At 60.3% G+C, this 26,083-nt stretch overlaps 1 protein-coding gene across 3 annotated transcripts in view; it reads left to right on the top strand.

Annotated features, from left to right (window-relative positions):
* CELSR3 (cadherin EGF LAG seven-pass G-type receptor 3) overlaps positions 1 to 24,851 on the top strand; it is a 34,750-nt gene extending 9,899 nt beyond the window's left edge. Inside the window, exons 2-35 of one of the 3 annotated variants that reach the window (XM_075053531.1) lie at positions 1,278 to 1,910; positions 3,530 to 3,752; positions 4,211 to 4,326; positions 5,194 to 5,282; positions 5,706 to 5,863; positions 6,075 to 6,238; positions 6,454 to 6,579; positions 6,754 to 6,923; positions 7,162 to 7,347; positions 7,495 to 7,605; positions 7,874 to 8,042; positions 8,289 to 8,430; positions 8,622 to 8,742; positions 9,063 to 9,246; positions 9,340 to 9,441; positions 11,764 to 11,858; positions 12,569 to 12,778; positions 13,230 to 13,413; positions 13,909 to 14,058; positions 14,337 to 14,517; positions 14,820 to 14,987; positions 15,318 to 15,444; positions 15,622 to 15,828; positions 15,936 to 16,110; positions 16,644 to 16,756; positions 17,067 to 17,146; positions 17,784 to 17,910; positions 18,709 to 18,822; positions 19,002 to 19,138; positions 19,233 to 19,339; positions 20,011 to 20,184; positions 20,329 to 20,529; positions 20,710 to 21,790; positions 22,508 to 24,851. In XM_075053531.1, the coding sequence (XP_074909632.1) occupies positions 1,278 to 1,910; positions 3,530 to 3,752; positions 4,211 to 4,326; positions 5,194 to 5,282; positions 5,706 to 5,863; positions 6,075 to 6,238; positions 6,454 to 6,579; positions 6,754 to 6,923; positions 7,162 to 7,347; positions 7,495 to 7,605; positions 7,874 to 8,042; positions 8,289 to 8,430; positions 8,622 to 8,742; positions 9,063 to 9,246; positions 9,340 to 9,441; positions 11,764 to 11,858; positions 12,569 to 12,778; positions 13,230 to 13,413; positions 13,909 to 14,058; positions 14,337 to 14,517; positions 14,820 to 14,987; positions 15,318 to 15,444; positions 15,622 to 15,828; positions 15,936 to 16,110; positions 16,644 to 16,756; positions 17,067 to 17,146; positions 17,784 to 17,910; positions 18,709 to 18,822; positions 19,002 to 19,138; positions 19,233 to 19,339; positions 20,011 to 20,184; positions 20,329 to 20,529; positions 20,710 to 21,790; positions 22,508 to 22,535 (6,353 nt within the window). In that variant the 3' untranslated portion in view covers positions 22,536 to 24,851. Of the gene's footprint in view, positions 1 to 1,277; positions 1,911 to 3,529; positions 3,753 to 4,210; positions 4,327 to 5,193; positions 5,283 to 5,705; positions 5,864 to 6,074; positions 6,239 to 6,453; positions 6,580 to 6,753; positions 6,924 to 7,161; positions 7,348 to 7,494; positions 7,606 to 7,873; positions 8,043 to 8,288; positions 8,431 to 8,621; positions 8,743 to 9,062; positions 9,247 to 9,339; positions 9,442 to 10,074; positions 10,090 to 11,763; positions 11,859 to 12,568; positions 12,779 to 13,229; positions 13,414 to 13,908; positions 14,059 to 14,336; positions 14,518 to 14,819; positions 14,988 to 15,317; positions 15,445 to 15,621; positions 15,829 to 15,935; positions 16,111 to 16,643; positions 16,757 to 17,066; positions 17,147 to 17,783; positions 17,911 to 18,708; positions 18,823 to 19,001; positions 19,139 to 19,232; positions 19,340 to 20,010; positions 20,185 to 20,328; positions 20,530 to 20,709; positions 21,791 to 22,507 lie in introns of those variants that run through there. The other 2 variants (XR_012653883.1, XR_012653884.1) reach the window with 2 other exon arrangements.
* The last annotated feature ends 1,232 nt before the right edge of the window (positions 24,852 to 26,083 follow it).

The following is a 26,083-nucleotide window of genomic DNA, read 5'->3' as shown; positions in this document are numbered from 1 at the left end:
CATTGGCAGGCTGCTTTGTGGGATACCTACTGGCAAAGCCACTGACTGGGGTCATGTGGAAAGGAGAGTTAATGGCTGAAAAATAAAACCGCTGCCCAAACTTCTGCCTGGGCAGACAGGGGGAAGAGCGACAGCCCCAGCAAAGGGGGGTGGGCTGGTGCAATTGTGCTCTGGAAGGGACCGGTGGGTGTTTTATCTGAGCAAGGTATGGGGCTTGCTGCCTGGTGGGTCCCCAGCTGGGGTAATTACAGTCTGTCTTGCTGGGAGGGGTGCTCTGTGCCTGCCTGTGATTGTAGCAGGGTGTCCTGGAGGAATTAGGAACATGGTCACATCTGTCTGTCTGTCCAGCGCCCATCTTGGCCAGTATTTCCTAATTTGCGGCAGGATATGACCCTCCAAGGTAGCAGGATCTGTTGGCTTTCTGGGAGCTGGGTAGGTTGGGTGAGGCAGGGGGCCTCAAATCTCATAGCTGCTGGGATGGGTGCTGTGGTGGGAGCTGCACCGTTGCCAGTCCAGGTTGGTGCTGCGCTGCCTGCACCCCTGCAGCCTGAGCTGCTGGCACGTGAGTGTGCCTAACGTGGGGGTGAGATGCTGCTCAAGGCCAGGGTCCGGGGAGAGCGTAGGCGGGCATGCTCCTGTGTTCATGCCTGGGAGATCACTCGTGTGGTGCAGGGTCCCAAGAGGAGGGAGTTTGTTTCCAAGGAAAATAAAGATTAAAGAGAATTAAACAAACCGGAGATGGGCTGAGGGAGGAAGAGATGCGGAGCAGATAAGAAGGGGGGAAGCAGGGAGAACGGCACAAAAGCCTTGGAGACCCTGAAGGAGAGAGGAAGGAAACAGTAGGAGGAGAGCGCAGGGAAAGGCAGCGTGGGGGAGGCAGACAGGGCGCAGTGGGGAAGCAAAACACCCCGGGCCCTGGCATCGGCTCCTGTGTTTGCCCAACCTCCTGCTGGGACTTCCTTCTGCCCGAATCTCACCAGCATCTTTGTTACTGAGAGCTCAGTTTACTGCCGAGATCTGGGACAGGGAGGAAACCTGAGAGTTATCTCAGTGGAGAGCCTGAGGATAAGGAGAAGGTGCAGCTGCACCGATGCTCCCCCTCCAGCCCGGGTGGCACCCTGCTAGCCCCCGGGGCTGTGGCTCCAAGCTTCCTTAGCCAAGGACTTGGGCCTTTTGGGGGCTGCACTGGGGTGCAGGGCTCTGCCCTGGGGTGGGAAGGAGGAGACCCTCCAAGCAGCAGGCAAAGACCTGCAGCATCTCCCTGTTCCCTCCCGCAGATGGGATCCACAGCGTGACGGCGCAGTGCGTCCTGCGGGTGATCATCATCACGGAGGACATGTTGGCCAACAGCATCACGGTGCGGCTGGAGAACATGTGGCAGGAGCGCTTCCTCTCCCCGCTGCTGTCCACGTTCCTGGAAGGGGTGGCCACCGTGCTCGCGACGCCCAAGGAGGACATCTTCATCTTCAACATCCAGAACGACACGGACGTGGGCGGCACGGTGCTCAACGTCAGCTTCTCGGCCCTGGCGCCGCGGGGCGGGCGCTACTTCAGCTCGGAGGAGCTGCAGGAGCAGCTGTACATGAAGCGCATGGCGCTGACGGGCGCCTCCATGCTGGAGGTGCTGCCCTTTGACGACAACGTCTGCCTGCGGGAGCCCTGCCAGAACTACATGAAGTGCATCTCCGTCCTCAAGTTCGACAGCTCAGCCCCCTTCATCGCCTCCCCCTCTACACTCTTTCGGCCCATCCACCCCATCACTGGCCTGCGGTGCCGCTGCCCGCAGGGTTTCACTGGGGACTACTGCGAAACGGAGATCAACCTCTGCTACTCCAACCCCTGCCTGAACGGCGGGATCTGCACCCGCAAGGAGGGGGGATACACGTGCGTTTGTCGCCAGCACTTCAGCGGTGAGTGCCCGGGTCTGGGGGCCACGGGAGGATGGGTGAGCGGGTCCCTTGGCATTGCCGGCACCATGGTGGGGTCCTCTTCCCAGCAGGACGGCAGGTGTCAGAGCCCCTCTCTGCCCGCAGAGGTCTGGCTCTGCTCCCACCTCTCCGTGTTTCCATGGCGCTGGATGTGCAGGGCTGAGGTTGCCATAGAAATCTGTCTTGTAGGGAGGTGGCATGGAGGGCTCTTGGGCATCCTGGCCACCACCTCCCAGCTTTTTTCACAGAGCAGGGGGACCAAGCTGGACCGTGCCAGGCTGGGGCACAGGAGGCTCCTCGGCCCTGCCCCTGTCAGTGGGGAGATGGGCTCTGGGACCATTGGAGGTACTGGTTTCAGCTTGTACCAGTCTTCAGCTGGTCTGGCAGAGGTCTGGAACCCACGCTGGCCCCATGTGCGGTGGGTGAGCTGCTGCCCACCCAAAACAGAAGGGGAGGCTGGCCCTAGCTGCCCCAACAGGCAGGATCCGATCCAGGCAGATCTGGTCCCAGCCGTGAGGGGAATCCTTGCGCCGGCCAGTGTCTTGTTGCCACAAGTCCCCAACAGGCTGTGGAGACCCATGCCTGGCCACTGGCAACCTGGGCGTGAGGGAAGGTGGCCTGTGGCTACTGGGAAGGGAGCCTCTGCCTTGCCCTCCCTGCTGGAAGGGAGCGCGGCAGCAGATGGCTGCCTTGGAGCCACTCTCCTGTTGGTGGCTCCTGGTGAGATAAGCAGAGTCAGTGGTAATTAACCCCCAGCATTTGAAGCGTGAACAGCCATTAGCAGAAGGGTTAATGAGCTCGTTTCCCTGTCACTTCATGCTGTCTTCTCATCCTCTTTGCGTGCCATGGAGCAAGTAATGGGAGCAGGGCCCAGGGTGCAGGACGGCAGCTGAGTGGTTCCCTGCATGCTGTGAGAACAGCGCGGGAAAAGGGGCTGGCCAGACCCCCTGCACTGCACTGCACTGCTGAGCTGGCTTGGGGCATCCCCATTACCGGTGCCAGCAAGGTGCAAGCCCTCATCTGGCTGGTTTCCACTTGGGTTTTGCTCCTATGTCAGAGCCTGCATGCAGGGTTAGGAGGCTCCTGGTGCTGTTATGAGACTTTCATAGCTATTGGCAGGGGAGCTCAGTGGTGCTGGGCTGTCCCCATACCCCAGAGCCAGGACTGCGATGCCCGTCCCAGGCCTGTGTGGTGGCAGTGCCCAAGGAGGCACTTTCAGCATTGCCAGGACTTCCCTGAGCTTGTCCTTGCCTCTCCATCCTTAGGACTGTGCAGCCCAGCTGTGGCCAGTCCCCTCCTGTCCCATTCCCATCCCATCCTGGGTCCAAACTTGCCCCTTCAGCCAGAGCTGGCATCCCATCCAGCCCAGCGGCTCTTGCTGCAGGGCCGGCGGTGGTAGCTAGTTTTCTGGCTACTGTGGGGAACACCTGGGTGACACCTGGGTTGTCACAGATTTTGCCTGCCCCCAGCTGCCCCACAAACTCCTGCCCCAAACCCAGGCTGAGGTCTGCACTTCTAGGGCAAGGAGTGGATGGGTGGGCGCTGCGTTCGTGCCCCCCGGCCGGGACGTGTCCCAAGCCTCTCGTCTTGCTCCCCACCAGGCGAGAACTGCGAAGTGGACAGCCGCTCGGGGCGCTGCGTGCCTGGTGTGTGCCGCAACGGCGGCACCTGCACCAACGGCGCTGATGGGGGCTTCCACTGCCAGTGCCCGGCAGGCGGCTTCGAAACACCCTTCTGCGAGGTGTCCACGCGCTCCTTCCCACCACGATCCTTCGTCATGTTCCGGGGCCTGCGCCAGCGCTTCCACCTCACCCTCGCCCTCTCGTGAGTCCTCTCCTTCCTCCACTGGACACCAGCATCTGCCAGTTCACCTGGCCCTGCTCTGGTGGACCTTGTGCGCCCGGGGCCTGTCCAGGGACTCGCTGATGCTCTCCAGACCCCCGTGTTACCAGCCTTGCCTTGCCACGGGGCTGCCCTGGTGCCTTTAGCCAAAGGGCTCTGAATCTACACTGTCCTGTCTCCCCTGGCATCAGCTCATCCCTTCCTTCAGTGCCTCTGCCCTTCCCTGCTGCCAGCTCTCTGCCTCCACGCCAGGCCCCCATGCTCCCAAAGCATCTGCTGGATCAAGCTCTCAGCCCCTTCCCAGCTGGGCTTGCACTTGGGGCCAGGCCCGGGTCTCACCCTGTCCCTGTGCTGGGACGCTGGTGCATGCCACAGGAGAGTGGGGTTCTCCGTGTGCTCCTTGTGCCCACCCTGCCCTCCCGCTTCCTCCCTTGCCCCAGGTTCAGCACCGTGGAGCCCAGCGGCCTTCTGCTCTACAATGGACGCCTAAACGAGAGGCACGACTTCCTGGCGGTAGAGATCATCCAGGGCCAGGTCCAGCTGAAATACTCCACAGGTAAGCTTGGCCCTGCCTGTTGTGGGATTTGTGCTGTGGGAGCTACGAGAAGGCCTGCGCTGAGCAGGGAGAGCAGGGTGCTGGCCTGGATGGAGCCTGTGCTAAGGGAGGTGGGTTTGAGAGAGGTGTTGCTGAGCGTGAGTGGATGGCACAGGAGGCAGGTGTGTGTCTCGGGACTCTCCCTAGGCTTAGGAGTGCAAGTGCAGCAGGGGTGTTGTGAGCACAAACCCTTTTGGGGTCTCCACTGCTGTTCTGCCCCGTTATGTCACCGCGAGCTTCACCTCCTGCCTTGCCATGAGCCAGTCTGGAGAGGAGGACCCTCCTGGGAGGGTGTTTGCTATCCTGTCGGTCTCATCCCTGCTGCCTTGTGCCATTGCTGTGCCCATCCTGCCTGCCCCGAGGTGTGTCAGGATGAGCTGCCAGGAGCACTGGGCCCTTGTGTTAACAACTGGGGCTTCCCTCCCGTCCTGGGTCCGGTGTTCCTCCCCTCTCCTCTGCATGCAGTGCCTGGTGGCCATCCTGCTACTGTAGCTCTGGTTGCGCTGGTCTCCTCAGGGCAAGGCTCAGCAGTGAGTGGCTGGCAAGGGCCAGATGCACGGTGCCACAGCACCCTGGCAATCTGCCTGGACAAAGGAGCCATCCTGCGGTGCTGGCGACCGGTTCTAGGGCTGCAATTCCCCCCTCCCCACTCCTGCTGCAAGGCTGCAGCAGGCAGAGGCTGGCACGCTGAGCTTGTCTCCCTGAAGCCCTTCTCCATCCCTGCATGAGGTTGTTGGCAGCGCAGCAGGCTTGGTGCCTGCAGGAGGGCGGGTGTTGTCTGAGGGCTGTCTGGCTTCCCTCAGCATCCCATCATCCCTGTCTCCGCAGGAGAGTCTAGCACGGTGGTGAGTCCCTACCTGCCAGGGGGTGTGAGTGATGGGCAGTGGCACACACTGCAACTCCGCTACTACAACAAGGTACGTGTGCCCCAGCTGTCTCCCCGTGCGTGTGGGTGTCTCCCCGTGAGGCTTGAGCGAGCGGCTCTGGCTCTCCTGTTCTCTGGCTCTGCCCCACGGGGGAGGCTGTGGAGAGAAGGTAGAGGTAGTTTTCAGCCCTTGGGGATGGGTGCAGTGGAGCAGACAGCCAGGTGCAGGGGAGATTGACCCTCAGGACCACACTTGGAGGCTGCAGGAATGTACTCTATGCAGTGTGCTTGCCCATGTCCATCTCTGGTGCTGCTTGCTGGGCTTGGCCGGAGATGTCCCTCCTGCCTCGCTCACACCTCCAGCAGTGCAGTGGTGCGTGGGCCATGCTCAGGCCCTTTCCTTGCTGTTGTGTGAGCCTTTGGGTGCCTGGGTCTGGGGGCACATGTGCTGCTAACGCCCTGCATTTGGTTTCAGCCCAAGGTCAGCGCCCTGGGGGTAGTGCAGGGCCCCTCCAAGGACAAGGTGGCCATCCTGACAGTGGATGAATGTGATGCCTCAGTGGCCCTGCAGTTTGGGAGTGAGATCGGGAACTACTCCTGTGCCGCAGAGGGTGTGCAGACCAGCTCGAAGAAGTGAGTTCCTTGGGGACTGCTGGGCACTGTTGCGGTGGGGAAAGGAGCAGGGCACTTGGGTCCCCTGCAGTGTCAGCCCTTCACATCTGGGACCTTGGCTGTGTCTGCCTGTCCTCAAGGATGTCTGCTTCCCAGCCCCTTGTGCTGGGGAGTCGGCTGGTCGGCCTGAGGTTGCTGTGGCTCTTAAAGCCCTGGGCTTCTGTCCTTGTAGGTCCCTGGACCTCACAGGTCCCTTGCTCCTCGGAGGGGTCCCCAACCTGCCAGAAAACTTCCCTGTCACTCACCGGGACTTTGTGGGATGCATGAGAGACCTATACATCGACAACAAACGCATTGATCTGGCCTCCTACATCGCCAACAATGGAACTGCTGCAGGTACCAGTGCCTCTGCTCCTGCCAGCCCCTGCCCTGGGAATAGCATCTCCTGCTCACGCAGCAGCACTGCCAGGCTGTGCAGAGAGACTGAGCAGCTGGGCTTCCCCCTCTGGCAACCAGGGAAAGGGCTGGTGGGCAGTGGTGCCTCTCCGTGTGGGCTGGGGGGAGGTGGTGAGCAGGTCGAGGCTGATGTGGGTGACATTGATTACCTCCAGGCTGCCATGCCAAGCACACATTCTGCGACTCCAGCCCCTGCAAGAACGGCGGCACCTGCTCTGTCAGCTGGGGGACCTACTCCTGCCTCTGTCCTGTTGGCTTCGGGGGCAAAGACTGCCGCCACCGTGAGTGAGCGGGCGCTGCTGGGTGTGGGCAGGGTGGGTACGTGCAAGACTGCGGGGGTTGCTGTGGAAGCAGAGTAAGGGGTCCGTGCGAGGTGAACTAGCTCTGTTGTCCCTGCATCCAGTGCTCCCTGTGTAGTGCCCATCCCTTCTCCTCACGTCCACTTTCCTTTCCAGCCATGCACCATGCCCACTATTTCCAGGGCAACAGTGTCCTGACCTGGGACTTCAAGACAGATGTGAAGATCTCAGTGCCGTGGTACCTGGGTCTGGCGTTTCGGACACGCCAGCCAGACGGGGTGCTTCTGCAGGCCCATGCCGGCCAGTACACCACCCTGCTCTGCCAGGTAGGGCCACAGCCTCAGCTGCAGCACTGTGCGCCAGCCTCTACTGCCATCTGCCCCGGGAGATCAGGAGGACCCTGCCCTCCATGTTGACACCAGCCCAGGCAGAGGGTGGTTGCTGGAAGAGGTGTTTAGCAGGGCTGGGTTTCCCTCCCCATCCTCAGAGGGAGGGTAGGCTGGAGGCAGCCAGAGTTGGTGAGGCCTTTGCTCACTGCTGCCGTTGCTGGTTCCCTCTCTGCAGCTGGCTGGGGGCCTGCTCTCCTTCATGGTGAGCCGGGGGTCCGGGCGCAGCACCAGCCTCCTCCTGGACCAGCTGCGGCTCAGCGATGGGAGATGGCACGACCTCCAGCTGGAGCTGCGGGATGTCCACAGTGGGCGAGACTCGCGCTACGTCATCACCCTCACCCTGGACTTCGGGCTCTACCAGGTAGGTGCTGCTTGAGACCCCGGTACCAGGACGGGAACTGTGGGGGATGCTTGGCATACACGGGCCAGGCTGGGCCCCTGCACCTTCAGAGAGGACTGGGGCAGGGCTGATGCCAGTTGCCCCATGTTACTCCCTTTCCTTCTGCAGGATACGGTGGTTGTCGGAAATGAACTGCATGGCCTGAAGGTGAAACACCTGCACGTGGGGGGAGTCCTGGGCTCTGGCGAGGTGCAGAACGGGCTGAGGGGCTGCATACAGGTGAGTCGATTGCTCTGAGCCTTCCCTTTCCAGCGGGTCTGTTACATGGAGGGGTGGAAACACAGGCCTGGCAGCTGCTGCCAGTATCCCTCCTGGTGGTGACACTCCCTCTGAGCATTCAAGGCTCTGAAGTGCTGCAGGGCAGCCATAAATCAACACAGCAGGGATGACAGCGGGTGGCTGCCCCTGGGGGTTTGTGGAGGGCAGGAGGACTGGAGCCTCATGTGCCTGTCCTAGCTTCACTGTGAATTTGTCGCCTGCATTGCAGGGTGTGCGACTGGGTGACAGCATCACTGGGACCGTGCTGCCCAAGCCCAGCCATGCCCTGCGGGTGGAGGCTGGCTGCAGCGTGCCGAGCCCCTGTGACTCCAGCCCTTGCCCGGCCAACAGCGTCTGCAAGGATGAGTGGCAGAGCTACTCCTGCGTCTGCCAGCCAGGTAGGGCCTGCAGTGCCCTGCCACCCTTCTGCTCTCCACATGTGTCTGTCTTCTCCTCTCCCCATGTGGCTTCTTCCTGGCCTGTGACTGCTCTCCTGTCTGTCCCTTGGGCAAGTCACATCCCTGTCAGACACACATTAATTTTTCAGAATCCCTCCTGAGCCCCCTGAATCCACTCCTTGGTGCTCTGGCACCTCTCAAGGGGAAGGTGCTTGCTTTACATGGTGCTCTCTGTCCACACCTCAGGGTACTACGGAGGGGACTGCGTGGATGTGTGTCACCTCAACCCCTGCAAGAACAAGTCGGTGTGTCGCCGCAAGCCAGGCTCACCCCTGGGCTACGTGTGCGAGTGCGGAGGGAACTTTTTTGGGCAATACTGCGAGCACAGGTGAGATGCGGGGCACAGGGCAGGGCCATGGCCTCCGTGCCTGGCTCTGTGCTGCCCTCTCATCTTGGCTACGTGACCAGGGACCTCTCAGTGCCAGCCAGGTCCTTGGAGCTGCTGAACAGCTGGGCTGCTGGGAGGAGAAGGCCTGGGGGATTTGGTTGTTGTAACAGCAGAGGTATTTCTCTCCCTAGGATGGACCAGCAGTGTCCGAAGGGCTGGTGGGGGAACCCCACCTGCGGGCCCTGTAACTGTGATGTGAACAAGGGCTTTGACCCCGACTGCAATAAAACCAACGGGCAGTGCCACTGCAAGGTGAGGGGCAGCTGTGCCCATGGGGACGTGGCCCATGGCTTGCCTGGAGCCCTGCTCATCCTTGGTGCTGTTTCTTGTTCCCTCCAAAGGCCTGGCACCTGCCCAGGCCTGCCTTTGTGTGCCCGCTTCTGGGCTGGATCCCCACTCGGCTCTTCTGTGCAGCCCTCCTGCCCCAGCACGGTGACGATGGGGGCAGTGGGGGTGCTTGCAAAATCAGGAGAGCCTGGCCCTTCTCTGCCCTGGCTCCAGTGGTTCCCCAGGTGCCGGCCTCAGCTGCTGTCCTGATGGGCTGTCCGATAGCTGTCCCTTTCTCCCCCCAGGACTTCCACTACCGCCCCAAAGGCAGCGACACCTGCCTGCCTTGCGACTGCTACCCCGTGGGGTCCACCTCACGCTCCTGCGACAAGGAGACGGGCCGGTGCCACTGTCGGCCCGGGGTCATCGGGCGCCAGTGCAATAGCTGCGACAGCCCTTTTGCCGAGGTGACGCCCAGTGGCTGCGAGGGTGAGTGTGGGCACGGTGGGGAACTGGTGCCGTGGGGCTTGGCGTCAGTGGCCTCCCCCTGTGACCAGCCCCTTGGCGTGTGTGTCTCCATAGTGCTCTACGACGGCTGCCCCAAAAGCCTGAAGGCAGGTGTGTGGTGGCCCCAGACCAAGTTTGGCTTCTCAGCTGCAGTGCTGTGTCCCAAAGGCTCTTTGGGTGAGTGGGGGATGTGATGGGGAGGGGAGGGGGCAGCCTGGCTGTCTTCCCAGGGGCTGTAGCAGCCTCAGCAATATCACTCTGTTCTTGTGCTGTCCCAGTCCCATTTAGCTGGGCTTGAGGGCTGGGAGAAGGAAGTTGAAGGAGAAAATGCCATAGCCTGGGGGAGAGTAGAGGGGGCTGGCCACGGGGCTGGGAACAGGCTGTGGGGTCTAGGCCCATCACCCAGCCCTGGGACTGTGCTGAACCCTCGGCCTCAGTCCCCACCTTCTCCCCGCTGCTGTTTGGTTTCAGCGGGCTTGAGGCTGGGGTTAGGCCTGGCACAGCAGCTCGGTGCCCGCAGCGCCTTGCTGTGTCTCTGCCGGCCCCATCCTCGGTGTGCACTGTGAGGGGAGCAGGGCACAGCGTGCCATTAGGTGAGTGTCTCGGGTAGGAGTCAACGTCCCGAGCTGGAGGAGGCCGTCCTGGGTGATGGCAAAGGAGTGAGCAGGGTGTCTGGGACTGTAGGGCAGCGCAAGCCCCAGGGGACAATACAAACCCTGTCCTTCTCCAGCCGTTCGCCCCAGGAGGAGGCAGGTTCGGCTCCTAACTGTTGTCGCTTCTCTCCCCGGTTCTTTCGCCCTCCGTGCTCAGGCTTGAGGGGTGCAGGTAAGGTTGTTCCCATCTCCTTCCCCCTGTGCTGTAAGGGCTGCACCCCGCGGCTTTCCCTCCCTGCTTCCTGCCTGGCACCCTGCACACCCCTGCGCTTTCCCTGCTGCTTCTGGAGCTGCCGAGTGTCTTCCCAATGCTTTGCCTGGCCTCACCGCTCCTACATGCTCTTCCCTGCTCCCAGCACACTAACCAGCACAGACTTGGCTGCAGCCGCATGCAGCCCCTGCCACCCGCAGTCCTGAGCCTGCAGCGTTGGCTCTGGGCAGGTCCGCTCTCTGCTCCCCGGCTGGGATGGATGCTGGCTCTCTCGGGCTGGTACCTGCTTGCTTAGGCTGGGAGGGGAAGGAGCTGGTGAAGAGCAATGGCTGGTGAGGCCAGGAAGGCCATGGAGGAATGGCTGTGGGGTGGAGGAAAGAGGGAGCTGTTTGAGCAGGGGGGGGCAGTAGGATGGGGGCAGGAACTGATGGGCATGCACAGCACAAGGTCCTGTTCCCTCTGCCTGGCTGGCAGGGGGAGGCAGAGGAACCTGGCAGCTGGATCCTGCCCAGATCTGCAGCTGAGCTGATCCCTGTTCTCTGCTGGGGGAGGGCCAGCAGTGTGGAGGTTTCTTTGTTCTCCCTGCTCCCAGCTGCAATGGCACCGGTCCCTGTGCTTCTGCAGCTGGGGGAAAGGTGCTTGCAGAGGACAGCTGGGAGCTGGAAATGGTGGGAGGGGACACGATAGTCACTGAGGCTTTTCTGAGCATCAACTGGAGTCTGCTCCAGGCTCCCTCTCTGTGCTCTGGCCATGCTGCTGCCCTCTCCCAGCCATGGGCACCTGGGTAGGCTCCTGTGCCCTGGTGCCCTCCCCGGGAGGGCCTGGTCCACAGTCCTGCCAGCTACACTGGGGTTGTCCGGGTTCCTCTTGCTCAAAGTGTGTGTGGTGACACTCCCAGCCCAGGACACTGCTGTCCGTGTTGGCTTCAGCAGCACTTTTGGTGGTGGTTAACAGCTGATCCCATTCATTGCTGGTATCTCCATTGCTGTGCAGTAGTGCTTGCACCTCAGCCAGGGACCAGGGTCTTCCGCTGGGTATTGAACCCACACTGCTGGATGGGGGATCCCCCATCCCACTCCTCCATCCCACTCAACTGCAGGGGCTCATCTCTGGGGCGGGTTTGCCAGCCCCACAGCAGGGGTGTTGTCATCCTGATGTGACTTTGCCCTGTAGAGAGAGGCAGGACCTTAGCAGGCATTGCAGGCTGTCAGCCAGGGGATGCCTAGAGATGCATGGGCTTCAGTAGTTTGGGGTCACATGTGCCCTAAGGACACAGACATGTCCCCACCAGCAGCCGGAGGCTTCTCCAGCCTGAGCCCTGCCATGTCACTTATTCCTCTTTGCAATTCTGTGTGATGGCACCTGGTGTGATGCAGCCCAGAAGCACACAGAGGAACCCAGCTCCTGGAGGGAGGGGATGGCAGCAGCTTGCTGAGGTGATGCAGACCAAGGGTGGAATGGATTGCACTGGTGCAAAGCAGGAGGGCAGCCCTGGGGTGTTACAGGCCCTCCCCATCGCTTGCTGGCGCTGCTCTTTGGGATTAACTGGTACAGAGAGTCCCTGCTGGGGGGATGCAGCAGGGGAGCCATGTATCCCTTGCTGAATTTCAGACATGCCCTTCCTCCCGGTTTTAGGTGCAGCCATCAGACACTGTGATGAGGAGAAGGGCTGGCTGGAGCCAGATCTTTTCAACTGCACTTCGCCTGCCTTCAAGGAGCTCTCCATGCTGGTAATCCCCTCTCAGCTCTGCAGCCCTGACAGGGCAGGAGCCATACAAACAAGGGCTCACAGTCGGGTTTCAAAGAGCTCAGCTCTCATTGAGCACCTGGAGTAGGGGAGGGCTTTGCCACAGTGCTCGGCACCTTTCTCTTCTCATCTCCTGTCCCCAAACCCATCCTGTGGGAGCACTGGTCTGAGCTGAAGTTCACTTTGGTTTAGTTGAATCTTTTGAGTGACCCCATCAGAAGCGACCTGTGTCCTGCCCCAGTATTTGAGAGGAAAACAAATAACCCTGAGGAGGGCTGAATTGTTTGAAGCTGGTGGGATGTCTGCTCTGTGGGACATCTGTAGCCCCCAGACTCTGTCAGTGACAAATCCCTTTGAAATATCCAGGCAAGTTTATTAAACACTTGCTTCTAGGCTGAATTGTAACTGAAGCCAGGAGAGTTTCCAGGGAAGTATCGCTAGATGTTTGCCCTGTTCTTTCATCTCCTTGGCCTTTGTTGTGGTTAGCTGGGCCAGTGCAACCCCTGGTGTGTTGCTGGAGGCTGGTTGTCCACCAGATATGCTCCCTGTTCTAGTGACCACCACTGTGAGTGTCCATGGCTTGTGCCATGGTTTCAAAAATAATCTCTTGGTCCAGCAGGGCCTGCAGCATCCCAGTTTCCCAGTGAGGAGCCTGCTTAATTGTTCAATCCCTTCCTTTCTCCCTACTGGCAGCTGGAAGGCTTGGAGAGGAACGAGACTGAGCTCAACACAATTGAAGCCAAGAAGCTGGCCCACCGGCTCCGGGCCGTGACGGACCACATGGACCACTACTTTGGCAATGACGTGCACATCACTTTCCGCCTGCTGTCCCGCCTTATGGCCTTTGAGAGCCGGCAGCGTGGCTTTGGACTGACAGCCACGCAGGATGCCCACTTCAATGAGGTGAGTCCTTCCCCCAGATCAGAGTGGCTTTTGATGCTGCTTCTCTTTATCAGCCACCCCAAGCCTGAGGGGATCAAGGGTGTTGTGAGACCATGTCAGGAGCACTGGACTCCCCAGTGCCACACAGACATTGACCCACAGGAGTGAGACCTGTGGAGGCCACCTGCATGGTCAGGGCTGGAGCACAGCATGGATGAGGCGAGGCAGAGAGCTGGGTTTGCTCAGCTGCCTGCAAGTCCCTCATGGCAGGGGTGCAAGGAAGATATCTCTGTAGGACACTGGGTAATGAGCATTGAGGGTGGGGGCCCATCGCAGCAGAAATACACCTCTTCCCCAAGCCCTTGTGCAGCAAGCTGGGCAGAGAGCACAGTGCTGCAGCCTGGGGATGGTCAGGACAGGGCCCAAAGGCAGTGCTTCCCTCACCCCCTGCCCCCATGTCTCTCCCATGCAGAACCTGCTGCGTGCAGGCAGCTCCGTGCTGGCACCCGAGAACCGGGAGCACTGGGCCATGCTGCCACACAGTGAGCACGGCAGTGCCAGCCTCATGGAGCAGCTGCGGGACTACTCAGGCACGCTGGCCAGCAACATGAAACTCACCTACCTCAACCCTGTCGGCGTCGTCACCCCCAACATCAGTGAGTAGGATCTGGCTGGTGATGGGGTCTGGCTAGACTGATGCAGAGCCACTCCTCCATCACACCCAGTCCCCTTCTCCTCATCATACTTCACCTCAGCAAGGGTGCTGATAACATCCTTGGTGGCTCTCAAACATGGGGAGGTGTTTGTGAGAGACGTCCTGGTCCCATCCCTGTCTGGAGTAGCTGACAGACCACCAAGAGCCAGCAGAGCCAGGAGTGTGCTGCCTGCTCCCAGTTACCTCCTAGTCTCTAGTGAAAAAGCTGCTGGCCTCAGTGGCAGAAGTAGTCTGGCAGAGCAAGGATCTGGGCTCGGAAAGAGCACTGTGGGTGCTGGGATTTCATGTAATGCCCAAACACGGGACATATCCACAACCCAGCCTGTGGCTTGTACAGTCCCTTTGCCAGTGACTTCAAATCTGGGGTGCCCTGGAGCATGGTTGCTCTCCAGGTGGCCATCCTAGAACTGACTTTCACTCCGTTGCTCCTCCACAGTGCTGAGCATCGATCGCATGGAGAACCACTCCCATATCCGCCGGCGCTACCCTCGCTACCACAGCAGCCTCTTCAGGGGCCAGCCGGCCTGGGACCCCCACACCCACGTTGTGCTGCCGCTGTCAGTGCTGAGCCCCCCGAAAGCTGAAGGTGAGCATGTGAGCATCGCTCAAGGAACAGCGTGGGTGGGCCTGGCTGGCAGGGAAGCTGTAGAATCACAGAATGGTTTGGGATGGAAGGGACCTTTAAAGGTCATCTAGTCTGCATGTACCCCTGCTGAGACCTGGCTCTGTCAGAGGTCCACAAGTCACCCCTGAGAGCCCAGAGCCTCTGACTTCACCACATCCCAGAGGCTCCTGATGGCCTCACAAGTTGTCTTCAGAGCAGCATGTGTGTGTCTGTTCTCACCACCCCCTTGTGTGCCTCAGCTGCCCCCACAGCAGTGCCCACGCTGGCTGGGGGCGAAGGGAACTACACTGTGGAGAACTCCTCCCCAAGGCAGGCGCTGCCGGAGCCTGAGCCCGCTCTCACTGTGATCATCCTCATCATGTACCGCACCCTGGGGGGGCTGCTGCCTGCACGCTACCAGGTGGATCGCCGCAGTGTCAGGTATGTCCTGCTCCCCGTTGCCCTCCCCAAGCACCAGTGGAGAGAGGCTGGCTGGACTCTGTTCTGCTCCCTCCAGCAGTTGCTGAGTCTGCAATGGCTTGGGTTTGGTTCCCAGCCAGACGGTTCTGCGCTGCTCTGCCTGTTCCCCACCTTGGTGTTGCTCTGCCTCACGTTTCCCAGCCCCTTGGTGTGGGCTGGGCAGAGCTGTTCCTTCTGAGATGTCAGCGCAGGGCATCCAGGAAGTCCCCAGAGGGTTGCAGCTGCCAGGCACAGTGATGGTAGAGCTCCATTGCTCCTTGCAGGCTCCCCAAGAATCCTGTGATGAACTCCCCCATCGTGAGTGTGTCTGTGTTCAGCAACCACACCTTCCTGCGGGGGCCCCTGGACACCCCTCTCGTGCTGGAATTTCACCTGCTGGAGACAGCCAACAGGAGCAAACCTCTCTGCGTCCAGTGGAACCACTCCAACCCGTGAGTCGAGCACGACTGGGCTACTCTCTTTGAGCTGCTTTCCCCAGGCACCTCCTCATTCCCCAAGTTTCCCTGGCCATGATACGCTGCGTACCTGGGCAGCACTGGGATGGGGGGGTTTCTGCCCTCTCCCAGGGGTTTCATTCCTGCTGGGAGGGCACAGCAGGGTCCCTGCAGGGCTTTGGCTCCAGTACTTCAGCTGTAGGAGTGCAGTTGTATCTGCTGGTAGAAAAGTCTTGCCAATCACCCCTCTACTCTGCGGTTCCTTCCCCGCACACCACACTCATCTGTCTTCTCTCCTAAGTGCACTCTGCTTTTTGGTGGCTGCAGGACCAACCCCTCTGGCTTCTGGACAGCCAGGGACTGTGAGCTTGTGTACCGAAACACCACACATGTCCACTGCCAGTGCTCCCAGTTTGGCACCTTTGGGGTTCTGATGGACAGCTCACACCGAGAGGTAACCTCAGCCTTCATGGCTATGGGCGGTGGTGGGGGCTATTAGCCACTGGGTCCCAGAATAAGCAGGGACAGGCAGAAAATTCCCTGTGGGACAGGAGTAGAGATTGAGAGCTCAGTAGGCTTCCCGTGTCTCCCCCTAACGCTGCCATTTGCCTTTTGTTCTCTGCTGCTGCAGCAACTGGAAGGTGACCTGGAGACACTGGCCATTGTCACCTATTCCTTGGTGTCTCTCTCCTTGGTGGCTCTGCTGCTGACCTTCTCCTTCCTGACCTGCCTCAAAGGCCTCAAGTCCAACACACGTGGCATCCACTCCAACATATCAGTCACCCTCTTCTTCTCTGAGCTGCTCTTTCTCCTGGGCATCAACCGCACTGAGAACCAGGTCTGTGGGCTTAAATAAGCATGCCCGTGGGGGTGGGGGCGGGGTATGGATGATGCAGTTAGCATCGGCACAGTGGAACCATCTCTGAGTGGCTTTTGTCTCCCCAGTTTCTTTGCACTGTGATTGCCATCCTCCTCCACTGCTTCTTCCTCTCCACCTTCGCTTGGCTCTTCGTCCAGGGCCTCCACATCTACCGCATGCAGACCGAAGCCCGCAATGTCAACTTTGGAGCCATGCGTTTCTACTATGCCATCGGTTGGGGAGTGCCCGCCATCATCACCGGTAGGAGCTGCTTGTCCTACAGCCATGCCAAAAGCACCAGTTCTCAGCAGTCTCCTGATCCCCTGGTGTTGCCTGGCTCACTTACCCAGTGGGGAGAGCTAAGGGTGGGCCTGCCACGGCCAGCAGTGCTGGCAGCAAGCAGTGCTGTGGTGCTCAGCGGGGGACCACGTATCACGGGCTGTCGTTTTGCCTCCTGGGGAGAATTAATTCCTCAGCACATCTCCCCATGGCTTGTTTGATGGGCACGGGACTTATGCTGTCCCAGGGCTTGTGGTTAAGGTCTCCTGGTTTCCCAAGCCTGCATGCCTGGGTGACCTGTTGCTGGCAGCGAATGCTGGCTGGGCTGGGCTGTGTCAGGCACGCCTGGAGAAAACGAAATAAAGGCCCTGATGCTGGGGCTCGCAGTCCTGGTTCTTTCCCCTGTGGCAGGGAGAGAGCCCCTTCGTGGCCTTCAGTGCTGGGATGGGATCGATACGGCTTGGATGAGTCCAAGGCTGCTGGGCCTGGACCTGACCTCTCCCTTCCTCCTGTAGGGCTGGCTGTTGGCCTGGATCCTGAGGGCTACGGGAACCCTGACTTCTGCTGGATTTCCATTCATGATAAGCTGGTCTGGAGCTTTGCAGGCCCCATTACTGTCGTCATTGTGGTAAAACCCTGTCCTGTTTCACCCACAGCCCTCTCCTGCCTCCCTTCTCTGCACCATGGGCACTTGCCCCTTCCTTAGCTGCCCACTGCCTGCCCCATTCTCTGTACTCTCCTTCCTCAGTTAGAGGCCCTCTCTCTGTCCCTCCTCGCTTCAGCCAAACCTGGGGGAGGCCATGGCTCGGGCATAAAGGGGAAAGGAGGGGATGTTCACATGGACCTGGCGGACCTGGAGTCTGCCCACACTCTGTGCTGGGGATGTCGGGTCAGAACCAGCCCTTGGCACAGCTTCTAATCAGTGCCAACGCTTTCAGATGAATGGGGTCATGTTCCTGCTTGTGGCCAAGATGTCCTGTTCCCCAGGCCAAAAGGAGACCAAGAAGAAATCGGTTCTGTGAGTATTAGTGGCCAAACTCCCAGCAGAGCTCCTGTGGCTCATGGTTTTTAGCATTTTCAGTGACCATCCTCCCTCTTCCACCATCGCAGAGTGCCTCTCTGTGCATCAGTGTCAGCCTTGCAGCCACTCTCCTCTCCCACACCTGCCAGCCACATTAACCCTTCCTAAACTTTGTCCTTTCCTCTTGTTCCTACATCCCCATCTCCATGCTGTCCTGCCAGCCTGTCCCCCTTCACCACCTGCCCTCACAGCCACCCATTTTGTCTGCCTGGATTCAACACTCTGCCCTTGTTGACTCTCAGCACCTCCTTCCTTTCCTACATGCTCCTTCTGAGACCTTTCCCTGCTCCCTCCTGGGCCAGCCCTGGACTTGGATCAGCTCTCTGTGGCTCCAAATCACCTGTGTCATCTGGGCTCCTGTGTTTGCCATGTGTGATCCAGAAGGGAAGGCCTGGGAGTCAGGGGGAGCTGTGCAGGGATGTGCCCACAGTGCTGGGCACAGCAGGGAGGGCTGAGCAGGAGTGCGCTTTCCCCTCTGGATCTCTGTCTGTGAGCACTAGACTATAGATTAACAATACGCACTAACCTATCGGTGTGTGTCTGTGTGCCTGTCTGTCTCTCTCTCTCTCTCCAGCATGACGTTACGGAGCTCCTTTGTTCTGCTTCTAGTTATTAGCACTACCTGGCTTTTTGGCCTCTTGGCTGTCAACAACAGTGTCCTGGCTTTCCACTACCTCTACACTGTCCTCTGCAGCCTCCAGGTAACTGCCCGGCCTCTGCCAGGGGAGGGCACGGGTCAGCCCAGGAGAGCATCCCTGTGGTCCCCACGGCCATCTGTGGAGAGCGGGTGTCCTGCACTGAGCCTCCAGCATCCCACTGGGCTCCTTATCCCTTCTGTTGTCACCACTACAGCAGCAGGTGACTCCTGCCAGTCCTTGCTGCTGTGGCCACAGTGAGTGGTGGCACAGAGCAGGAGGTGGCTGCAAGGTGCTTGGTTCAGAGGTGACATCCATGGGGCAGCAAGGACCATCTTTGGAGGGAAGGGGCCTCCATGCTCTCAAAGGGCAGAGCAAGAGAGCGGCCTGCAATGGAGGTGTTGGACACCCCAGATATGACCCACAGCAGCACCCTGTGGACCTCCTGCCACCACCATGGCTGGTGTTGCTGCGGGGGACCCTGCCAGCTGCTGCTTGGCCACTGCCAGCCAGGAGGACATCCCACCCTTTCCTCCCTTACCCGTGGCCACCATGGGGGTTAGCACCGACCAGTGTTGGGGGGCTCTTTGGTGCATCCCAATCCTGGTGGCCACCAGGGCCAACACACTGGGCTCTGGAGGAGCCAGGGACTGTCCCGGCACTGGCCAATCCTGGTGGCCACCAGGGCCAACACACTGGGCTCTGGAGGAGCCAGGGACTGTCCCGGCACTGGCCAATCCTGGTGGCCACCAGGGCCAACACACTGGGCTCTGGAGGAGCCAGCGACTGTCCCGGCACTGGCGCTGCGGGCGAGCAGGTCGGCTGGCAGCAAGGGGCTGTTTCTCACTGCATCTCTCCCCACAGGGCCTGGCCGTGCTCGTCCTGTTCTGCGTGCTGAATGAGGAGGTGCGGGAGGCCTGGAAGCTGGCCTGCCTTGGCAAGAAGGGGCAGAGCGAGGAGGCCACAAGGAGCACACAGGTGGGCGAGAGCAGGAGCAGCCCAGGGATCTGGGGACAGGCTGCCTGCCTGGGACAGGAGCTGACGGGGACGTCCCTGCTTCCCTGGGGGGGGTGGCAGGTGTGGGTGGGAAGGCCATCCCCTGGGCTGCTGTGGCACCTTCTTAACAGGGCACATGCCCTCTCTCCCTGCCTTGCCAGGGCCCCAACGCCTACAACAACACAGCGCTGTTTGAGGAGAGCGGGCTCATCCGCATCACCCTGGGGGCCTCCACCATCTCATCGGTGAGCAGCGTGCGCTCTGCCCGCACCCACTCCAGCCAGCGGGCTTACCTCAGGTAGGGAGCGGTGCAGGGCTCCGGGGTGCCGGGAGTGCCCAGGCAGAGCCAGGTTGTCCTGTCGCTCTAACTGTTCACGCCTCCTATCTTTCAGAGATAACGTGACCGCACGTCAGGGCTCGGCCCTAGATCACAGCCTGCTGTCTCATGCTGGCCCCACGGACATCGATGTGGCCATGTTCCACCGCGATGCTGGGGGAGGTAAGGCTCAGTCAGCCCTGTGCCTGGGTTTGGGGCAAACCCTGCGCATCCCGAATTAACTCTTGGCTTAAGGAAATTCTTCCCAGTACAGGCTCTGGCTGGATGTACGGTTACATCCTTCACCCCGTGTTCAGCTGTGACTTCCAAACACGCTGCAGATAGGAGGGAGAGGTAGCAACTGTGTCGCTTAGCACAGCCTCCTCCCGGACAGATGGCAAAGGGCATAGCCAGTCTCCAAGGAGCTAGAAATGGAGGAGGCAAGAGAGGGGCACAGGCAGTTGCGGGGTCCCTGGGGATACCGGGCTCCCCAGTGCAGCACGGGCCTTTGACTCACTGGAGTGAGACCGGCGGGGTCCACCCTCGCAGCTGGGGCTGGGGTGTGGGACAGGCAAGCAGAGGCTGAGGCAGGTGGGTTTGCTCAGCCTGGAGAAAGAGGAGGCAAATGGGATCTTACGGCTATTTTCAGCTGCTTACGGGGAGGTGCAGTGAGATGCCAAGCAAGGGAGCAGACACAGGCTGCTGCCAAGGGAAAGACAGTCAGGGGTAAGGCAGGCTGTTGTCCTCATGAGGGTGGTCAGCCCTGGGCTGGTTCTGCCTTCCTGGCCCTGCCATGGGGAGCCTCTCCCACCTTCATTCCAAATGTCTCTCCAACACACACCGTGTCCCTACAGACCAGGACTCAGACTCGGACAGTGACCTGTCTTTAGATGAAGAGCGCAGCCTCTCCATCCCGTCCTCAGAGAGCGAGGAGAACGTACGCCTGCGGGGCCGCTTCCAGCGCCAGTTCAAGCGGGCGGCACACAGCGAACGCCTCCTCACTAACCCTGCCAACACCACTCCCAAAGGCAAGTCCCAGGGCCTCTGGCAGGGGAAGGGGTGAGCTCAGGTCTGTGGGGGCCACACCATGTCTTGTGATGGCTTCGATTGCTGCTCACAGAAGTATTCTCTCCCTCTTCCCTGGGGCCTGTTTTGCTTTGTCCTTTCACCAGACGTGGATGGCAATGACCTCATGTCATACTGGCCGGCTCTGGGCGAGTGCGAGGTTCACCCCTGCTCCCTGCAGAAGTGGGGCTCCGAGCGGAAGCTGGGATTCGACGTCAACAAGGATGCGGCCAACAATAATCAGCCAGACCTGGCCTTGACCAGCGGGGATGAGAACTCCCTCACCCAGACCCAACGGCAAAGAAAAGGTAATGGCCTGGAGAAAGCGGGCAAGGGTGGCCTTGCCTGTCTCAGGTTCACGTGGCCCTGAAGGCTCAGCATCAAATCCATCTTGTCGTGTCCTTGGGGAGGTATGGCTTATCTCCTCCCGTTTTCATGCTCTTTTCACTGTTAAGCAAAGATTTGATTTCTCTTTCTGTCCGGTGCAGGGATTTTGAAGAACCGCCTCCAGTACCCTCCAACTCTCCAAGGCCTGCCATCCGTTGGCAGGATGACCAACGAGCTGACGTGGTACAAGACCTCCACGCTGGGTCACAGGGCTGTCCCCGCTGCCTCCTATGGCAGGATCTACTCTGGGGCAGGCAGTCTGTCACAGCCAGCCAGCCGGTACTCGTCGCGGGAGCAGCTTGACATGCTGATGAGGAGACAGATGTCCCGGGAGCAGCTGAGTAGACACAACTCAGGAGAGTGTTTGGAAGCTGTGTCCAGCCGGCATGGGTCCAGGGAGGAGCTGGACACTATCCCCAGCAGGCATGGGTCTACTGAACACCTGGAAGATACCCCGAGCAGACATGGATCTAGGGAAAACTTGGATCTACTTGCTGCTAGGCCCAGTCAGAGAGATCATGGGAACACACTGCCCCGGAGGCAGGGCTCCAGAGACCACCTTGACACTTTACCCTGCAGATTTGGGTCAAGAGAGCAGCTAGACTGTGGGCCAGTAAGAGAGGTCTCTAGAGAATGGCTAAACACGTTGCCAAGTAGGCAAGCGTCCAGAGACCGAATAGACATCCTGCCAAGTCGAGATACTTCTCGAGAACAATTGGATTTGCTTTCTAGAAGACAGCCTTCAAGGGACCAGCTAGCATCAGCTAGACAAACTTCAAGGGAGCAGCTGGACTTTCTGTCCAGAAGGTCTAATTCCAGAGAGCCTCTGGACACAGTGCCTAGCAGGCATCCCTCGCAGGACAACCTGGGGAGTCTCTCTAGGAGGCAGCTGTCTAGGGAAAGCCTAGAGCCGCTGTCAAGGAGGCAGCCTTCTAGAGAGAACCTGGAGACCGTTCCCAGCCGGCATCCTTCCACTGAACAGTTAGATATCCTTTCTTCCATCCTTGCTTCTTTTAACTCCTCCGTCCTGTCCTCGGTGCAATCTTCCAGCATGCCTTCAGGCCCCCAGACCACCGCCACCCCCTCTGCCGTGCAGACCTCCTCGACGCCCTCTGCAATGTGCCCCTCGACACCTCGCTCCGCCACCTCCCACAGCATTTCAGAGCTGTCACCAGACTCAGAGTAAGTGTGTCCCTTCCTCAGCCAGGCCTTGTTCAGCTGGTCTCATGCATCGTTCACCTGTCTTGCGTCTTCCCAAAGGGTTTGGGGGGAGAGGGCTGTGTAAGGGTGAGCCCCTGGGGTGAGTGGCAGGTGTCTCCTGGTCCTGAATAGTGACCGGGCAGGGAGAACCTGCCAGTGCAACAGCTCTGGGTGTTTGCAGTGGAGCACAAGCAGAAACATCAGTGTATCTGAGTCCGCCTGCTCTACCAGAAGTGATGGCCCCCACTTGTGGCCTGTGGGGGCTCAGGGAAGATGCTTTGTGCAGCCAGGCCGACTTCAGGGCTGGTCCCCTTGCTTAGTGCCACCTGTAAGTCCCAACGAGCGGATGTGTGCGAGGGCCAGGCTGGCTGGAGAGGAGGAGGAGGCCCAAGTCCTACAGGAGCCCTGCCTGCCCAAGCCACATATCTCCCCAGGGCCCCTGTCCCAGTCTGTCATTTCGTCCCCTCCAGGTCTGCTCCCTGCTGGCACTGCTCCCATCCCATCCCATCCATCTCATCTCATCTCATCTCATCTCATCTCTCCTTTCCTCTTCCTGAACTCAGGGACTTGGAGACAATTGTTCCTGCCCTGACACAGGAGTGGGTTCCTGCGCTGTCCCCATCTGGCATAGCTTGGGGATGCAGCTGGAGCCCAGGGGAGATGCCATGGCTTAATGCTGTTTTTCTTTCCTCCGAGAAGAATAACGAGAAACGAGGGCCATTCCTGAGGGGCCGAAGCTGTCCACAAGAGAGACAGAAGAAGCAGGGCCCTTCGCCTAGCCAGGTGCTGCCAGCTGAGGTTTGGTGTCCCCAGGGGGCAGGGGCCAGAACTGATGATGGTCAGAGGCCCAAAACCGACCCTGCCTTCCCATGTCCTCTGAGCTGAGGGGCCGGCAGCCCACACCACCCACTGCTGGGAGCCTCCAGGGTCTCATCTGCCGCCGTGGTCCCTATCACCTGCCCGGTGTGACAGGTAGAGCAGGAGCCCGCTTGGGCGAGGGTGGCGTCTCTGACCCCCCAGGGCTGAGCTCTTCCTCTGCGAGCCATTTGTCTGCTGGGTGTGCGTGTGTGTGCGCGGAGGGTGGGCAGGGGCAGGGGGATGGAAACAGAGCCCAGGATGTGGCAGCAGGGGAGGGTTTTCTACCTTTTTGTATCTTTGTAATCAGAGAGAAGAGAAATTTCTATGGTTATTTTTACGGATGGTCTGTTCCCAGGACCTGGAGCATTTGTTTCACCAACAGCCCTTTGCCAGCTTCGCTGGGGATACCAGGGACCATAACCCCAGCGGACTGGAGAGACAGTGCCAGGCAGCCCTTATGGCTTTGCCAGCACCACTTTGTCCCATCCCCATTGTGGGACAGCTGGTCCCGCTGCCCCTTGCCCTCCCACCATGCAGCTCCACACGTGTCTCGGTGCCGTCCTCCTGCCTGGCGTCCCTCAGCCCCCTGCAGCCATCGTGGCGCTGCAGCCAGGCCCCCCTCTGCCCTCCTGTGGGACCCCGCTTGGAGCTGCCCCTTGTCCGTGAGCTGAGGCTGTGTGCCAGCGAGACCACAAGTGAGTGGGGCGGGAAATTCAGCACTAGGGATCTGCTGGGGGAGGAAACAAACTTTGCTGTTCAGTCCTGTCCTGTACCAGGATGGTACCACTCCTATAAGTGCTGGTTTCCTCTGCTCAGCAAATGAGCACTATGTTTTTAACCACTGTATGTTACGCTCTTTAACCTGCGTGTTACAGAGCAAACCGCTGTTGGTTTGTGGGTCCAGGCAAGGAACTGGATGACCCTAGCCCTGCTCAGCAGCAGGCTAGGCTGTTTCCAGAGCCGATGCTCACCCAGTGGAGGATTAGCATCTGCAGGAACACGATGTGGCTCCAGTCTTGGGGTCCAGCATTGCCCACAAAAGTTGTATCCAGCTAGTTCCCTGTGGGCTCTGCATACATATGCACACATCCCTGTGCTCTCTGGCTGGCAGAGGAATCCAGCTCAGAGTGGCCTGGATTTTGGGAGATGGAGATAAACAGCACTTTGTCCTCTCTGGAAATTCAGGCCACCCTGATGGTTTCTCTGCTTGGCTGGGGGCCTGGCCCCGGGCTCCCACTGGCCCTGCCGTGAGATGACACTCCTCTGTGCCTACCCCAGCCTTGGGCCAGGGGCATTCGGCTCTGGGGGCTGGCACACTCCTTCCCACCTGCCGAGCGTGGTGCCTCTGCTCGGCTGCCCCTGTGGTGCTCTTGGGGCTGCGTGACAGCACGCTCCTTACTGCCTTACTACCATGCTGCCGTAGCATCTTACTGCAGCCCAGCCTGACGTGTTTACAGGAGAGGACTTGTGCCACTGTCCTCCAGGCCCCCAGGGAGGCCAAGGCCTCTCGGCTACGTCCCCGAGTCAGCGGGGAGAGCGTGGAGGGAACAGAAGGGCTGGGTGATGGGGGTGCCATGGGCCTGGCAGGGGCTGCCTGCCCCTGTCACAGCCCTGACGAGGCAGGCTCGCTGCCGCCCTTCTCCCGGGGATGGGGAGGGAAGGGCCTGCTGACATGTTTACATGCTGTTCGGGACCAGTGGACAGAGGGAAAGCCTGCCGTCTTTGCCTTCGGGAACAAGCTCGTTTACATGTTTTTCTCCGGCTGCACAGCAGTGGCACCGGAGTCCTGGGTTCCTGTCCCTGCTGCGCTGTAGGGCCCATGTTTCTGCTAAGTTGGGCACGGGGGCTCTTTGTGCTGGTGCCAAACGGAGAGCAAGTGACAAGTGCCAAAAAGAAGAGAGCAGCGGAGCCGGTGGCTGTTGCCACAGAGCTGGGCTGGTCAAGAAGCAGGAGTCAGTCTGTGGCTTGGTCCCCGATTGTAGTGCTGTGGCCTGGGCTCTGGGGAGCATCCTCCTTGGGTTTAGGTTGGGTTTGTTTCTTTGGGGGGTTTGGTTGTTTTGGTTTTTTCCTCTCTCCATCTCCCAATTCTGTGGGCAGGGAGCGGGGAGATGCCCGTACCCCCTCCCCGGCTGTGTAAAAGTGTATCATGGAAGCGCCAGATTTGGAAATAAAAGTCTATAAAATGGTCCTGGCTTCTCTGCCGTCTCTCCCTGTGCTCAGGATCCATGGCTGGGGCTATGGGCACAGGGCCTGGGCTTGAGGCAATGCTGGGAGGGGGCTTGGGCAGGAGCTCGCAGCCAGCTCCTGGGCTGAAGGGGAGTTGCTGTGGCCCGGGGCAAGGTGACCAGGTCACAGGGACTTCAGGTGCTGCCAGTTGCTTGAACTTGGCTCTGTCCAAGCCTGTTCACCCAGAGATGGGTTTGGCTGCAGTGGTGCCCAGCGGCCCCGGTCCTGCCTGGCAGGTCTGCAGCACTGCGGTGGCTGTGGTTAGCCACGGGACCCACGCCTGGCAGCAGCTGGCACCCCTGGCCAGCAGCCTGGGTGAGGCCAAGGGGAGAAATCTACTGTCCGACGGCAGCATGATCTCAGCGGGGCCGATCCAGACTGCGGGCAAGGAGAGGGAAGCCTGAGGAGAGGCCGAGTGTGATCCTTGGGCCCTCCGTCCCTCCCTTTCTTGCTGTTGGAGAGGAAAGAGCAGGTGAGCAAAGGGCAGTATTGATCCACGGCACCTTGAGCAAGGGTCGCCATCAGTCGTCTTCCCTCCGTCCCTCACGGGCTCTGTCCTTAGCGCTGGCCTGAGCCTAACCCAGCCCAGGGCAGCCCCCGAGCACCGGGGAGACCGGACTCACGGCAGCCCCCGGGGAGTCGCATTGGTGATGCCAGGAGCTGCGGTCCTGTCCTCCAGCCCTTCCCGAGGCTGGCCTGGGGGCAAGGGACCAGGGAGAGCGGGCTGGGGGGCTAGGGAAGCCAAGGGGGGGGACCACAGGCAGAGCAGCCAGCCCCGGGGTGCGGGGGCTGGAGGCTGGGGCGCAGGAAGCAGTGGCACAGGGTGGGGACAGGGAGCGGCGATAAGGAGGCAGTAAATGGCACCCGGCGCTATCAGTTGCTACCAAGCAGGAGCCCTGTGATGGCCTCTGCTTCTGTGCCAGGTGAGCGGGCACGCGATGCCGAGGCAGCAGGCACGGGCAGGCGCCTGTGTCAGCATCGGCGAGCCGCTACCCGGCCGCGGTGGGACTGATGGGCACGAGGGTGGGACAGCAGGGGGGTCGGGGATGCGGGAGAGGCTGAGGGGAGCGGGCTCAGCCCCGCTGCTGGAAGGCAGCCGAGGAATCTGCGTGTAGCTGCTGTGGGACCCAGTTTATGCCAACCACGGGGAGAGCCACGGCGGCCACGGGTTTCCCCCCACCCAGCCAGCAG

Source organism: Buteo buteo, chromosome 21 (assembly GCF_964188355.1).
Source record: "Buteo buteo chromosome 21, bButBut1.hap1.1, whole genome shotgun sequence".
Classification (NCBI taxonomy): Eukaryota; Metazoa; Chordata; class Aves; order Accipitriformes; family Accipitridae; genus Buteo; species Buteo buteo.
The sequence above is the reverse complement of the archived record's forward strand: the minus strand, read 5'-3'. Positions and strand labels throughout refer to the sequence as shown.